At 40.5% G+C, this 16,158-nt stretch overlaps 1 protein-coding gene across 13 annotated transcripts in view; it reads right to left on the bottom strand.

The window, feature by feature from the left end:
• The window catches only part of PARN (poly(A)-specific ribonuclease), a 242,621-nt gene that overhangs the window by 209,907 nt on the left and 16,556 nt on the right, over positions 1-16,158 (bottom strand). For 9 of the 13 annotated variants that reach the window (XR_011524893.1, XM_008520519.2, XM_070568471.1 and 6 more), the window contains 7 exons: positions 15,644-15,682; positions 14,209-14,251; positions 13,091-13,171; positions 9,869-9,925; positions 5,903-5,980; positions 2,056-2,099; positions 94-136 (listed from right to left, as the gene is read on the bottom strand). Coding sequence is in view for 11 of the 13 variants with exons in the window: in XM_008520519.2 (XP_008518741.1) it covers positions 94-136; positions 2,056-2,099; positions 5,903-5,980; positions 9,869-9,925; positions 13,091-13,171; positions 14,209-14,251; positions 15,644-15,682 (385 nt within the window). In the remaining 2 variants the exon portion in view is untranslated. The remainder of the gene's footprint in view (positions 1-93; positions 137-2,055; positions 2,100-5,902; positions 5,981-9,868; positions 9,926-13,090; positions 13,172-14,208; positions 14,252-15,643; positions 15,683-16,158) is intronic. The other 4 variants (XR_011524894.1, XM_008520520.2, XM_070568470.1 and 1 more) reach the window with 1 other exon arrangement.

Below are 16,158 nucleotides of genomic sequence, written 5' to 3'. Positions count from 1 at the left end.
ATTTAAATAGACCAGAATTCCAAAGCTCTTAGTTAGCAATTCAGAAAGTTTCAAAAATACAGGTTATCAGTGATATTCAAATTTTTTAAATACCTTAAAAGGTTGTGTGCTGGCCATCAATTTGGTATCCAAAAGTCTAAAAACAAAAGAATTTTTAGTAAGATAAACAAAATGTATATCAATGTTCAAAATGTATTTTACTCAAGTGAATAGCTTACTGTCTTAAAAATGGATAGGGGAATTAAGGACATTGGCCTTGTTGACCCAGCACTGGCATCTCTGCTACATTACAGTGAGGACTTAGTCCTGTCCCCTCCAGGGACTTCTTCAGGAGGCCGTGGGAGAGTCCACACCCTGCCACACTCAGCACATGTTCTAGATTTGCTTGTACCCTGAAAGGGTGTGGGCTATGTCAATCTCAAGGGTAAGTCTAATATCCTCATGTGGTTTTACACGGTTCAAACACTGCTGCAGGTCTAACGTTCCCAAGCTGGTGGGAATATTCCCATCTACTACCACCACCCAGCTCTGCACGATATAAATTCTTGGAGGGTCAAAATCTGCACTTGGTAGTTTCATGCTAATGTTGTTACTGTTGTTATTTCTTACTATTCTGTTGCAGATATCGGAAGACTAAAAAAAGAGAGAGACACACTAATATGAAAACTCTGTTGCTTTTCACATAAATGTGAACACTGTAGACAATAGGAGAGAAATAACGCAGCGGAAAGAGCAGCTGCTCTGCTGTCACACCTGTCCCTTTTCAAATGGGTCCTCAAGCGCAGAGGCTTGCTCTGCAGGCTCCACATGGCTGGCATGTGATCTAGCAGACATGTGACATCTGAGAACTAACACGCAATATGAACTGTGGAAAATACTAACAGGTAAAGGCATTGACTTAAGGTTGAGGAACAATATCTCTAGCTAGACAGTTCTCGACTGAACACAAAATACTCTCAACTGGACAGTTCACTGTGACAAGGTCATACGGTCATGTGCGTAACAATGAGGATACGTTCTGAGAAATGAGCTGTTAGGCGATTTTGCCATTGTGCAAACATCAGCGAGCACTAAAGGGGAACAAAATTTGCCACCTCAAAACGTCTCTCTAACATGAGGATTATTTTAGGCTGATTATTTTTAAGAAGCAAAAGACTCAAAGTTTTTGTTAATGCCCCCTGAACTGTCTAAAAGAATTCAAACTAAAAAACCTGTCTCAGGAAGTGAGCTATCACCTTAGCATAACATGAACTGGAGACGGGGAGGAACCTAGAAAAGCCTGTTTGTGGGCTCCCCTCTGTGTTCCTCTGTTTCTGTGTGGCCAAACACTTGTTTTCACCTACCTGTGCGTTTGCCTTTCTTCCTTTGAAGTCCCTGACTCTCCCTGCCCCCAACATCTTCTTTCGTCTTTAGCTGAGGACAGTATTTAAGGTGAGGGCTTCAGCCATTTTGGTTAGTTATTCAATTTTCCTGGGTTTCTCCACTGTATACAAGCTAATAAACTTTTGTTTTTCTCCTGTTAATCTGTATTATGTCAACTATGTATTATGCAGACCACCCAGAAGAACTCAGAAGAGCAGAGGAAAATTTCTTCCTCCCCTACAGTACTTAGACAAATCTAGATGGTGGAGTCTATTACACACCCAGGCTATATGGTACTAATCTTACAGGATCACTGTCATCTATGCAGCCCATCACTGGCCAAAATGTCATTATGCAGCACACAACTATATATCCAACACACAAGAAAGACAAGCGCCAACTCAAGAAAATGTCACCAGTTCTTCAGACAGCAGGACGTGGGACAAGACAAAAGGAGTTGCTATCTATTTTCACTCTCAGTTCAAATTTTGATTTTTAATGGAGAAAGAAAACCAATCATCAATTATAAGAGCAAACCAACGCAAAGTTGGAGCTATTAAATGATTTCCCAGCTTGTATCAACTGGATTGTAATCATGATCTAATGGTTTTAATAAATTACTACATACCTATTTATATTATATATGGCATGATCACTGCTTCAAATGAAAGACAATCCTCAAAGAAAGCCTACCTGGGGAAAACACACGTTGTCATCTCCTTAAACTCATTTAAGTCCTAAAAAACAAGAAAATGACTTCTTACAATTTTACTAATACACTCACAGTATTAAAAACAAACACAAATATTTCAAGTTCCATAGCTCTTTCTCAAACAAACTGTGATGCCTCATACAGGTCCTTTAAGCTAAAGTGCCAGACCCATTTCCATTTAGTAACTACTTTTTAAAAATCCTCACAATTTCTCACTGATTGGGAATCATGAAGTAAAACCATTGTGTAACAAAAATAGACAAATTTAAGCATTTTACGGCTGAAAGAGGAGGGGGGAAGGTTTCTATTATATATAGAAAACTTACAGTAATTGCTCTATTACACAAATTCACCATAATGGTGAGACTAGCAGAGTTATCTAAATAAAATGGTTTATATACAAAATTGAAATAGTGTAAACTAGGTTATACTTTTACTGGGAGCACCTTTGAAATGTGGGTTAAGATGGTCACTAAAACATAGACTTTTCCATACACACGTGATTCCTGCTTTAACTACTCAGAAAACTGCTAAAGTGGCACCAACAGCAAGTGCCTAAATTAGAGAATTCATTTCCCAAGTCTATTTTGATCAGGAAGTCTAAAGCTGAAATGAGAGTGCTCTAATTTTGAATCAACTCATTTACATACATAATTGCCACGCTAGACTGAGTAGTCACACTCCCGACCCCTTGTAACTACACTTCTCTACAGCGTTATTCATGCTTCATAGGAAACTGCCATTTCCAATTAGCTTTTCAAGCCTGTAAATACAGACTGTATTTAGCTAGTTTGAAATATTCACCAGCTTTTCAATGGCTATCGTTAAATTAACAGACAATATACGAACAAGTGGTTTCAATGCTAAGGCAAACAAAAATGCAATAATGACTGTTTGTAATCTCTCAGGACCATTACAAAGCCTCACAAGCAAGAAAAAATTAGAATTATGGCTACTTCCAAGGCCAGCATATAGCAGAGTTCTAGACTAATGCCTTGTAAAAGGTCATGCTGAGTACCAAGAAGACTCTTAAAAAAAGACTCTCTCCTGGATGACAGCTCCAAAATATGGATTCTTTAGTCTACTTTTATTTATTTATTTTTTTAAGATTTTATTTTTTCCTTTTTCTCCCCAAAGCCCCCTAGTACATAGTTGTATATTCTTCGTTGTGGGTCCTTCCAGTTGTGGCATGTGGGACGCCGCCTCAGCGTGGTTTGATGAGCAGTGCCATGTCCGCGCCCAGGATTCAAACCAACGAAACACTGGGCCGCCTGCAGCGCAGCGCGCGAACTTAACCACTGGGCCACGGGGCCAGCCCCTCTTTAGTCTACTTTTAAATGCAAAATTTGGTACTGGTGCAATATAAATGTTCTACCATTTTAAATATGTTTTCTCATTTATTCTCATCACTTCTAGAGGTAGATGGAAGAAAACCACTTTCTCCATTTGACAGTGACGAACACAAAGAAGTTAAGTCACTTACTCAGGTCACCTCAGTAATAACGCAAGCGATGAGACCACTTATCCTAACCCGCCTCTTACTCTGCAACAAATCACATGCTCTTTCTACTAGAATTTCATTCAAAACTAACATTGACTCATTCAAGCTAACGTTTATTAAGTGCTTATGTATAAAGTGCTAGGCTATGCAGTTAGACAGACAAGAAGGTTATGCTCCTTGTCCAAGGAGCAAGTCACCCAGGAGCAGAGGGACAAGCTGTAAAGATAAAACTGATGCACCATAAGAGGCACACAGTTCTGTGGAGTCCAGGGAAAGGAGAGATCACCTCTTGGGCAAGGCAGCAGGCAGGGAAACTTCATAGAAGAGGCGTAAGCTGGACATTGGTGAGACAGGTAAAGTTGTACACAGCAAACACTGAGAAAAGCTAGAGAAAAGTCAAGTTGGAGGAAATTATATACCAAAACCACAGACAAGAAAAAGCACAAAGCACTTCCCAGGGAACTAATGAGCCTGGTTGAGAATAAGGAGAGTAACGAGTGACTAAACTACACAAGGTTAGGCCGGATCATAGAAGGATTGGTATGCCATGCTAATACGAGTCAATTGTATAGAAAAACAAAGAATATGGGATTAGTTCAGAATTTTGAGCAGGGTCAGTGATGTGAACAGAGCCATACATCAGAAGATTCTAAAACTGGCAGAACACACTCATTTGTTAAATCAATATTTAAGGCCTTCTACGTGCCAAGCTCTGTTTGGTATTCAAAATAGCTGTAAATGCAGTATTAAACATACTTTCTTCTTTCCTTACTCATAACTTCATTGCTGTAAAGGTCAAAAAGTCATGAGAGAAGCTGCTACTTTGGTCTGTTTGGCCAACGAGAAGGGGTTGATCCGAGATGCATATCAGCTCTTTAGATTTATACAACGCAAATTCATACCCGTCATGTTTGAGACTCACAAGCCTTTGAGTCCCAGGGCGTGATATGGTTATCATGAAACTTAAGGTTGCAGAAATAGGACAAAGGAAGCAACAGACCCACTGTATTCATGGCTGGGCCGTGTTGGACTTTTCCAAGGAAAGTAAATCAAGATGCGGACGGAACAATGTCACAAAAGAAAACTAAGTTACTGAGGCTTCACAGACATATAAATGAGACTGAACTCTAAGGTAGGTATCTTCCAAGCCAGAAGTAATAAAAGATTAATCTGGTGGCACTCTAAAGCAAGGGTTGGCAAACTACGGCCTGCACGCCAAATCTGCCCCATTGCCTATTTTTTAAATAAAACTTACTGGAACAAGGGCACATCCATTTGGCTATGCATTCTACGGCAGTTTTGGGGCTACAATGGCAGCGTTGAGAGTTGTGACAGAGACTGCACAACCTAGAAAGCCCAAAATATTTCACTATCTGGCCCTTTATTTAAAAAGTTTGCCAACCTCTTGTTGAAGGGATAGGCAACCTCTTGTTTAAACCTTGTTTAAAGGTTAAAGCGAGACAGGGTGTTCTGCCCGGAGTTGGCTAAACTCCAGATGATAAATAAGGCTACTTGCAATCCAGATGTGACAGATAGCTGGTTTAGAAACAGTAAGAAGGAAAGGAAAGGTTGTGTAAATTACATATCTCGTTTGAGACATTCGGAACACCACTAGCCTGAAGGCTATCCAGGTGGAGACGTGTGGACCCCTGCGTGAACTGTGGACTCAGATCCTAGGAGAGATCACAGCTGGAGATAAAGATGTCGGTGTGTTCAGCTGAAGTTACGAAAGTGGGGGAGGTCACTAGAGGACAGGAAATATGGAGCGAAAATAAAGGAGAGGGACTCAGGGAGCAAAAGATGAAGAGAGAGAGAGGAACTCCTTGCCTGAAGGGCCAAAGAAGCTGATGCTTTGGTGCACTGAGACGACTTGACTCCAACAGTGAGAAAACACCAAGGTCAACAGAGAATGTAAGGGAGGCAGCCTAGCAGGAGGTAACGAAGAATTCTGCGGGCCCTGGGCCAGTTCAGCTGACCTGAAGCACCACGCACCTTCAATGACCCTGCTCTGTCAAACGTCAGCAGTAGCAACCAGAAGGCCACACCTGTGGCCGCGGAAGCCCTGCCCAGCACTAACTGAACAAACCACTGAGGTCAAGACGAAACGAATGTCTAACCTTGCTCTGGCAATGGCAGATGGCTGGAGAGCCCTTAACATGGCTGGTATGTACAGCTCTTCAAAAATGTACAACCAGGCGTATGAGAGTCTCTCTTTGGGAGACTCTCTCTGGGAACATACTGCATCCAAGGAGACGGCACTGGGGTGAGAACACTTTCTCGGTAATAAAGACTCGCGAATTTTTCACACAGGCTGACACATCACTTACCGCAGGCAGAGGGCAGTAGAACTGATGAACTGTGTGCATGACATCCAAGAGCATATTGTGTCCAATAACAAGTTTTCCCTAAAGAAAGTCAAGGTTAGGAAACAGACTTCCAGGTACAAAATTATATTGGGGCTAGAGAGTGAAACATACGGTTCAGATTCCACGAGAATTTTGCACTAAACTCACTATTCGACATTAAAAAAATGTATAAATATATGCAAATAAATAAATTAGGGCTGGCTTCATTTCTCTTAAATTTGGGGGAGTTAAATCCAGAATGCAAAGTAAAAACCCCAAGTGATTTTTATTTCACTGATCTTTTTCTCTGATTTTTGTTCATCTTGCCACCCTCAAGAATCAGAAGTAATAAAATTTTTATTGAAGAGCTCAAGTTAAAAAAGTAACTGAATACTCAGTATCTTGAACAGTTCAATAATCTGTGAACAAACTCCAGGTATCTATTTTAGAAGTGGATTCTCTAAAACAATTCATTTATTTTCATACATTCATAATAATGCTAATAGGTAAAAAATAACTAATTTCTAATTATACTAAACAATGAATTTTTATTTCCTTTATCATCTATGTCAAAATTCATGGGGCATGTTCTTAAATGGAAAATACCATTTCCAATGAAATTCATTGCTTTTCAACAGACTAAAGTACAATATATGTGCAATAAGTTACTCCGTTTTGATAAAAATTCAGCTACCAAAATGGAACATCACGTTAGATTTAGCTAGCCCAGTGACACCGTTTTTAACATAAAGTGTCTGGTCACCACAGCGGACCTTTTTACTCTGATCCCAGTGCACCTTGAGAGCAACACTCCTTGACTCACAGGGCTAAACATAATTCTTTGAAATAAATAATTCTACACAAAATCTCCCAACTCTAACAGACAAGCTGTCCTTTGGCTCTGTGTTTGTGTACTTTCTGAATACCTATACAATGCTAACGTACCAAGTATTGATTGAAACCACAGAAAAGATGTGGAGGGAACCCAAAATGGAAGACAAGCACTAAAGATGAACCTAACTATATTATAAATGAATCCTATAACCACACTGAAGGAGGCTGGAAGAAAAGAACTAACTAGGAAAACAGCACCCTGACTCGATATCCTAAGGCTAAAAGGACAAAAAGACCTGCACGTAAACGCTGCAGACTAGTCACTGAACGTGCTTCTCACAGGGTAGGGGTAGCAATTCTGAAGCTCCTTTATGCGTGTACCAGATTTAAACAAGTACATACAATGCAAATCATAAGAAGTGGATCTCCCACTGTTGGGGAAAAAGAAGCTACAAATAAGAAAAGAGAGTAGACTAAAAATACACCCTGTGGTATTAGACTAGAATTTGAGGTATCAGTATAAAGGCATGGTTTTATATATATATTTTGTAACATATATATATGACAGATAGACACAGAAATAGAGACTTGTGCATTCCATATGCATGGTCATACATATGCATCATTCTTAGCTCTGTCCACTCTAGATTCAAGGCAGGGAAAATACACGAGGAGTCTGGAACATCTTGTGTTGCAGGAAAATAAGGAACTGCTCAAAAAAAGGATGGGGGCTTGTTCAAAGGACACAGGAGCCAGACTGAAGAACTCCAACCACCAAAGGTGGTACAACGTGAGCAACAAAATAAGCAGTAAAAATACTAGATTATAATCTGTAGAATAAAATAAATTTCTGTGAGTCCATACTCATCTACATTAGAAAATGATTAAATAAACAGGGGAGAAGGGACAGCTCTCCCTTATAGAAGAATTCCAAGGACAAACATAGAAAGAAAGAGAGAGTCAAAGTCACCATCAGAACACCACATGGCTGCAGGCAAGACCCACCGATAGACGCTATATTCGTGGGCAAAAGTTTGACGAAAATAGGACTTTTCATTAGTTTCAAAGTTTCTCTTCCAGGATATTTCTTAACCACAAAGGGAGAAGTAGTAACTTTATAGTACACAAATTCAGCAGACACCACACTAACCAAGTGACCAAGGTCAACACATCAACATCTGTGGTATTCTTGTCAAAACTATATATCCTCACCAATCATGAGAAAAGGTCAGACAACACCAAATTGAAGGACATCTGACAAAACTGCAATCAATACTTTTAAAAAATATCAGGGTTATAAAAGACCGTTACAGACTGCAGAAGACTAAAGAGAGAGAACGAGTAAACGCAATGTGGGATCCTAGAGAGAACTGTGAACAGAAAAAGGACTTGGAAAAACTGGGGAATTCAAATAAGGTCTACAGTTTAGTTCATAATTTGTACCGATGTCAACTTCCTGGTTCTGACAACTGTGCGGATATATAAGATATTAACATTAGGGGTAGCTGGGTGAGGAACATGGAAACTCTACTATTTTTTCAACTTTTCTGTTGAGTGTAAAATTAGTACAAAATAAAAACTTTTTTGAAACTACAGAAAACATAGATTTACTAATAAGAGTGATGGGAAAAGAATCTAGTGTGCTATAATATTTAAGAGTGCCTACGGTTCACTGGCTTCATACATAGAGCTAACTATGTTAGTGCTTTTAAGGTATGTGACTTTTCAATTTTAAAACTCTGGCTCACTAATAAATAAGGCTTTTTTTGGTGGTATGTTTTGTTATGTTCACTACCAATGGTCAACAACATATTATGAATTATTCTGTAGAAAAAAGACGACAGAGGAACAACCAGCAGAGGCACTGCAAGCTAAGGCAAGCTGCATTTGTACAAGGCAAACAGAGGTCCCAATCCTGGAAAAGCAAACCAAACTATCACGATGGCTACAGGAGAACTCAAAGCCAAACGATGCCCCACACCTCTGCAGGTTGGGGCCAGCCTCAGTCAACCCAGCCACTTATCTCAAGTCTGCTGGCTAGTGTGTATGACGTAAGCAAACGTGACCAGGAACAACTCTCTGCTTCTCCGGATACCTGTTATCTCGGGCACTTCTGAAGAGACTCACACCTTTGTTTCTCTCCAGGCTCAGCCAACTTTCGATCCCGTTCTGACTACCTCACTTACTTTAGAGAAAGGGCTCCTAGCGGGCCAGCCCTCCTCTTTTACAAGGTTCTGTAACTCCGGCTATTCCTAGTGGAGGACGGTAGTGCGCCTCCCCGCAGGGGCTCCTGTTCTGACAAGCCTGCCCCTGGTAGTGAGAGCCACGGAACTCTGAGAGGGTCTCTGTGGCCTGAAACCTTCCCTGATGCTCAGCACAGCATCTAAGGGACAAGAGGATTCCTTCTCCAGGAGGACGATTCCTTCTCCCATGCCAACCACTCAAGGAAAAGGAAGTCTTAGACTCCCAGCAAGGCAGCATCCAGGCAAGCAGTCTAACCTGGAGGTGTAATTCGCAAATCAACCAGCAGTGTGGCCCGGTTTATCTATGCAAGATGCGGATCCCTCTTTTCCAAAAGGACTTACAAAACAAGGAAAATGTCTATCATATCTGTCACACAACCCTCTAGCACAATTACACAAGTGGGCAACACATTTTTAAAACTTACCAACTACTAAAGCTATCAGATACATTCAATTAGTTATGCAGAAGAACTCAACGCAGTTATTTTTATCCTCTAGATTCTTCTGATTGAGGAAAAAATACCTTCAGTCAAACACCGGATTGTTTCTCCTCATATTCCTTACTTTCTTATTCTACTTCTTATTGGCTTTGAGAATAATACATACTAGTTTCATGTAGCCATATAAGGACATCACAGTATAATCCTCCTATGCATTTTACAAGAAAAGCTTTCTGAAAAATGGTCTGGATATAACTCAGCAATTACGATGTTGCACCAAGCACATTATGACAACAGTCTAACTTATTCCTCTATGTCAGGTACACATTCTAAATGTGACCAAATGATTAATTTGCAATGACAACTAGGCATTTCACCCTAAGTATTACGCTTAGGAATCTAGTTTAAAAGAAAAAGTCTGGTTCACTTACCGAATTAGCAATGGCATGAATGACTCTAGAAAATCCCACAGCATCATTCAGTTCTTCCTAATTTAAAGAAACAACCCAAAAAAACTATTGACGTATATACAGTCCTTTGGTGAATGGGTTAAACCCTAGCCAAAAGAAAAAAAGGCACCGAAATTTTGTATCAAGTTAGATAGCTTTAGTTTCACGTGCTTTGCGTCTATCATCCCAACACCACCATGTGAAATGATCTACGTACATCTGCTTCTTCTGTTTCAGAGAGTAGAATGAGAAAGTGGCAAATTATTCACTGTTACTAAAATAAGAGTGCCTAGGGTCTACCCACCACTTCACATCATTTGTTGAAATTTCCAAGTCTATCAAGCTGTCTTAAAACCGCAAACTTTTAGAAGCTGCCACCTGCTGGCCAAATTCAATACTGTGTTAAATTCTGAGGAAACCCATCCAGCAATTGACTGATCAATTCTGTTCTCGGAGATGCTGAGTTTTTTCCTTGTCAAAGGGAGTTTTACAAAATTCTCATAGCACAGCACTCTGACATTCATCCTCTCTCAGTTTCTTCTGTCTTGTTTTCCTGCTGGTGGTGTTTAAATAGGCTCACTTTCTCTCCTATCTTGAAACCCCTTCCTTAACTCTAAGCTCCATGCAACTACTGCCCCTCCTCCTTGTCTCTTCGCAGCTAGATGACTTCAAAGACTTCTCTCCGCTCACTCGCTCCAGTTTAACTCCCAGGTACTTGCAGCCCTCTGCTCTCCGGCTTCACCTTCACTGACACTGCTCACCTCTTTAAACGACTCCCAAGGCTAACAAGTGTTGGTGGGGATGTGGAGAAATTGGAATACTTGTTCCCTGTTGGTGGGAATGTAAAGTGGTATAATCACTATGAAAAACAGTATTGTGGTTCTTCAAAAAATTAAACAGAATTTCCATATGACCCAGCAAGTCCATTTCTGGGTATACCCCTACCCCCAAAAGAACTGAAAGCAAGGACTCAAAGAGATACTTGTACACCTGTGTTCACAGCACCACTATTCACAAGAACTAAAAGGTAAAAGCAATCAGTGCAAGCAAGACATCTGTCTATCCACCGTCAGATGAATGGAAGAAAAGAGTGGTCTATCCATACAATGGGATATTATTTAGCCTTAAAAAGGAAGGAAACTCTGATATCTGCTACAATACGGATGAACCCTGAGGACATTATGCTAAGCGAAATAACTCAGTTACAAAAAGACAAATACCATATGATCCCACTTACATGAGCTCCCTAGAGTAGGCAAATTCACAGAGAGAGAAAGTAGAATGGTGCTTACCAGGGTCTGGGGAAGGGACAACCGGGAGTTGTTATTTAATGGGTAAAGAGTCTCAGTTTTGCAAGATGACAAGAGTTTTGGAGATGGATAATGGTGTTGGTTGCACAACAATATGAACATATTTAACAAAACCGTATACTTAAAAACAGGTAAGAAGGTAAATTTTATTTTATGTGCATTTAACCACAAGTAAAAATTTAAAGAACATTAGAAAAGAAAGAAAGAAAAACTACTCCCAAGGCTAAACCCAATGGCCACATCTCAGTCCTTATTCTTACTTGTCTAAAGTATCAGACACTGTTGACACCCGCTTCCTCAAATACTCTCTCCCTTGGCTGCCGTGTCAGTCACCTCCTGGCACATTTTCCTCCTCCTGCCCGCCACTGAAACGCTGGGGTTCTTCACGGTCCTACCCTAGGCCGTCTTTTCTCACTCCTCATGCAAGCTGCAGGTGCTCTAATCTAGTCCCAGTCTCTGTGCCAATGACTACCAAGTCTAGCCCTCATGTCTCTTCTGCATTCCAGAAATGACAAGTCTGCCTACAGGACACCTACCCCTGGATGTTACAAAGACATCTAAAACCTCATCAGGGCAAAAACAGAACGCAACCTCTTTTTCCACTGCAGGGGGACAACTCTGCCACAGTGCCCTGGGGACCTTGCACATGTCCAAATAGGCCATGCACGCAGAGGCATTAGCTACAACTATTCTGTGTCTTGGTGGAAGAGCTCAGGAGGAGAGGAGAGGAGGAGAGGAGAGAGGAGAGGCTTGCCAGGAGCTGCTACAAGGCCATCTGCCACCTGCCTCCCTCTCTCTCCTGGGAGGCCATCATGAGCCGGTTTCTCACCAGCCTCCAGGTCCTGAGGAGGCCTGGGGCTTTCTGCTCCGCCCCCTTCAGAATAGAGCTACAGAATACAAAAGCACTTAGCTGCAGTCTAGAACCGGCTCCTCAGTAACAGGGTATCCACAACGCACGCTGCAGTCATCTGGTCCCTTTTGTTTCAGTGTTGTCTTTTTGGTGTGTGGGATAAGGACCACATGCAGTTGGCACCTCAGGCTGATTGTCCTTCTCTATATAAGTAACAAACTGTCTAAATCGTCTCTTTACCGGCTGAATCAGTCAGACGTGGCCCTGCCTTATATACTGACACCCACCCACACCCAAACCCACTTCTGGCCTCCTCCGCCCGTGTCCCCCCATCAATACCACTCCAGTCCACACCATCTGGGTGAACTGACACTGATCTACCCAGCTGCTTATATTTCTGACCTGAGCATCTTCCTTCTCCTCCCTTCCTCTTTCACCACCCACATCCAACCACAAATTCCATTGATTCTATCTTCTAAGTATCTCCAGGTTCCACCTAAACTGCTGCTAACTATCCTATTCCAGGTCACCAACATCTCTTAGCTATGTTACTCCAGGAGTTAACTGGTCTCCTGCCTCCAGTCTTACTCCCTTGAATCCATTCACCAGACAGCAACCAGGGTGATGTTCCAACAGTGCAAATACGACGATGTCATCGTAACCTGTCAAATCCTATGTTTTAAATTTGTTTGACGAAAACTAGGAGCTATACCTGAAGTTAGACATAGAGATATTAGTCAGTGGGCAGTGAAGCTCAGTGACAAACCATCTGAATGCTAATCAAGAACACTTTCTGTGAGACTGCTTCATACGAGGGAAGATTGGTCAACCACAATGTCAGACTCACTTTGTTGGCTATGTCTAAATACTTAACTTTAAGTTCCCCCCATTTTTTCTAGGTTTTTCTACCGATTCATTTCTTCCATGGTAGAAAACTATTCATTAAATAGAATCTAACATATGATCTACAAATACACAGAACGTAATACATCAGTATCTATGCTGCCATTTCTCACCCAAAGAAAATAAACAAAACTCAATTACCTGTTCTTTAGCATGTTTCTGCTGCTCTCTTCTTTTGCGTTCTTCTTCATCTACTTTGCTAATAACAATATATCGCTCTTTCTAAAAGACATAAAGCAGATGTACAATCTTCTGGAAGCAACGTGACCCCTCAAAATTTAGATTCTGCTACCATTAGAAGTTATAATTTTTACCACTGCACAGTCTTTCATGGGCTAAATACACAAAGTATTTTGAATGCCACCAAAAGTTGAGTTGATGCATTACAGACAAAATTCTGCCTCTGGGATTCCATGACATTTTCCCATGGTTTATTAATTCACCCCAACACACTCTGTTAAAAGTACCAACAGACTATAAGAATAAGACATTTTCCATGATGAACACTAAGATGTTACATTGCATTTGAGAATGAATTTCTAAGTAGGTGGTTTTAAAATAAAATTCCTATATCATATTTCATGAACATAAGAAAAAAATCCTAGATTTTTCTGGTGACTTGTTAGATACCAGCACCTTCTTTTTCATATACTGCATTTTGTACCAATTAAACACACCACAAAACCTCCTATGTCAAAGTTTGAGACTTATCTTCAGTAAGACTTTTTAATTTTCTTAATCTCTTATTTGACATCTGACTTAAGAGCAATAATCAAATTCTAAAATTCTAAACTTTTGCAAAAGGAACCCACCTCGAGCCCACCATTACCCCTCAGGGTTCTACCAGAGCACCTTGGAAATCTATGATAACAGCTATGCTTATGTTTCTGCCCCAGATTCTGAAACTTAATTTTACTTGCCCACATCACAGAAAGCCGTTTTTTCATGCATATCATTACAGCTTTCTGCCATCATAAGCACATGTACTAATACTGGCATATTTTCAAGTTTACAAAGCCTATTTACTCCCATTTACCCAGGTGATCACCATAAACAAGCTGTGAGACAGGGAAAGATCATCATTATCATGCTCACCCTCGAAGTACAAATGAGAGAAATGAGGCTCAGAGAAGTGAAATGACTTGCCCAAGGTCACCCAACTCATAGGTGGGGGAGCCAAGGGGTAAATTCTGCCTTTCAAAATGTCAGTGAATCATAGTATGTGCTTAATGTTGGCCCTGGAGAATTCTTGGGGTTACCTTTTCAGTTTCTAAAGTCTCAACATGAATGCCTTTGGGGTACCTAAAGAAAAGAAAGAAAATATGACATTAGATGAGACAATGATAGCTAAAACCCCAACTATTTTAAAAGTAACTATAAGGCTATAATTTAGCTTAGTACGTTTTATTAAATATGAAATAAGTGTTATTACAATGAAGACTTTACGGTAAGCTTATTCCATAATATTTCGGCTGCCAAATGTTTCTCTATCTTTGCTCTTACAACAAACGAATGTATCTGATTTCAAATTAATTTTTTTTTTAGGACTTAGGCATTTTCTGAAATGTCATACATCACATAATACAGTCAATTCATTGCCACACAGTCAAATCTTGCTTCCCAATATAATAATGCTTACTTCCTAAGTGGAATTTTGAAGGTCCTTCTAGACGGTATGGGGCATACTCAGGAGAGGTCTGCTGTAGTTTGGCATGGTAGCCTACATCAACCAAGGAGAGGAAGCTCGAATCCACATGGAGTACATTGCAAGGATAATAGAACAGGAAAGGAGCCTGGTCAAAGGACGATGACCCTGGGGCGGGGCCGGCCTGGTGGCAGAGTGGTTAAGTTCGTGCACTTTGCTTCAGCACCCCAGGGTTCATGGGTTTAGATCCCAGGTGCAGACCTATACAGCGCTCATCAAGCCACATTGTGGCAGCATCCCACATAAGGTGGAGGAAGACTGGCACAGATGGTGACTCAGTGACAGTCCTCCTCAAGCAAAAGGAGGAGGACTCGCAACAGATGTTAGTTCAGGGCCAATCTTCCTCAAAAAAAAAAAAAAGGACAACAGCCCTTTTCCTGTTTTGTTCAAAGTAAATCCCCAGTATACACGTCACTAGCAGGTTCTAAAGAAAGAACAAGAACCCCAAACAAAGTCAAATGCAAACATCCATCTGTCCAATATTGATGTTCAATTTTGGGGTTAGAGAACCACTCGAAAATACAATGAAACCAATGGCAACACCTCCAGCAAAGTACATGCACAAAATTTTGGATATTATTTCAGGGGATTCACAGACCTCCTGAAACCCATCCATGGTCTAACTTCTGCTTTAGAGAATGCATTCATCTGAGTATTTCCTAGGGCTTAAAACCAAATCTTTATCATATACCTTCAAAGAAGAAAACTACTATACAGCCAGGACTTGACGGACAAGGCCAAAGAGCTAATTAAAAGCAAATTTAAAGGCTTTAAAGCATGGACTAGGAAGCAATAACAAAGAAAATAAATTAAGTAGGCACCTAATAAAGTAGGGGAAAATAACAAAATAAAGCACTGCCCAAGAACATGGTATGGTCAGCTCCCAAGAAGAGTAGAATTTCAAAAACGAAATGAGAGCTAAGAGATCATAACTAGTTTTTAAATCCTGGGTCCCTCACAGAGCTCTTAGATATAATGTAAACACTTACTTCCAGCTCAAAGTCTGATAAATCAGTTTTCTTTGGAACCTATAAAAACAAAAGAAAAGGTATTGATTTGGGCTCATTAAAAGAAAACCCTAACTGACCAAGCACTGTTTGGGAAAGACATTTAATTTTTAAAAGAGACTTCATTAGAAACGACGGGTAACAGCAAATAAAAACAGGCAGGATGTCTGAGGTGCGAGGATTCCTCACCACTATCTTCATCAAAATGTTCTTAAATATTACACTATGGCCTTTACAGATGTTCTTGTCTAACCAAAGTATTACTTCCTGCGGCTGCATAAAGAGTTTAAAGCAGACAGACGCATTAAAACACTTTTGTGAAGCTAGTTACAAAGTAGAAGGAAAGTAGGATGTTTAAGTCACTGACTCTTTGAAACACTGATTTTTTTACAGCAGAGAGAAATTAAAAGGATGGAAGGAGACCGACAGTGAACTCCTCTTGTAAAGCCTTTGTGAATTAAGCACCCCTCAAGGCTAAAATAATTATGCCACTCTTG

This window comes from Equus przewalskii, chromosome 12, assembly GCF_037783145.1.
Source record: "Equus przewalskii isolate Varuska chromosome 12, EquPr2, whole genome shotgun sequence".
NCBI classification, from domain to species: domain Eukaryota; kingdom Metazoa; phylum Chordata; class Mammalia; order Perissodactyla; family Equidae; genus Equus; species Equus przewalskii.
The sequence above is the reverse complement of the archived record's forward strand: the minus strand, read 5'-3'. Positions and strand labels throughout refer to the sequence as shown.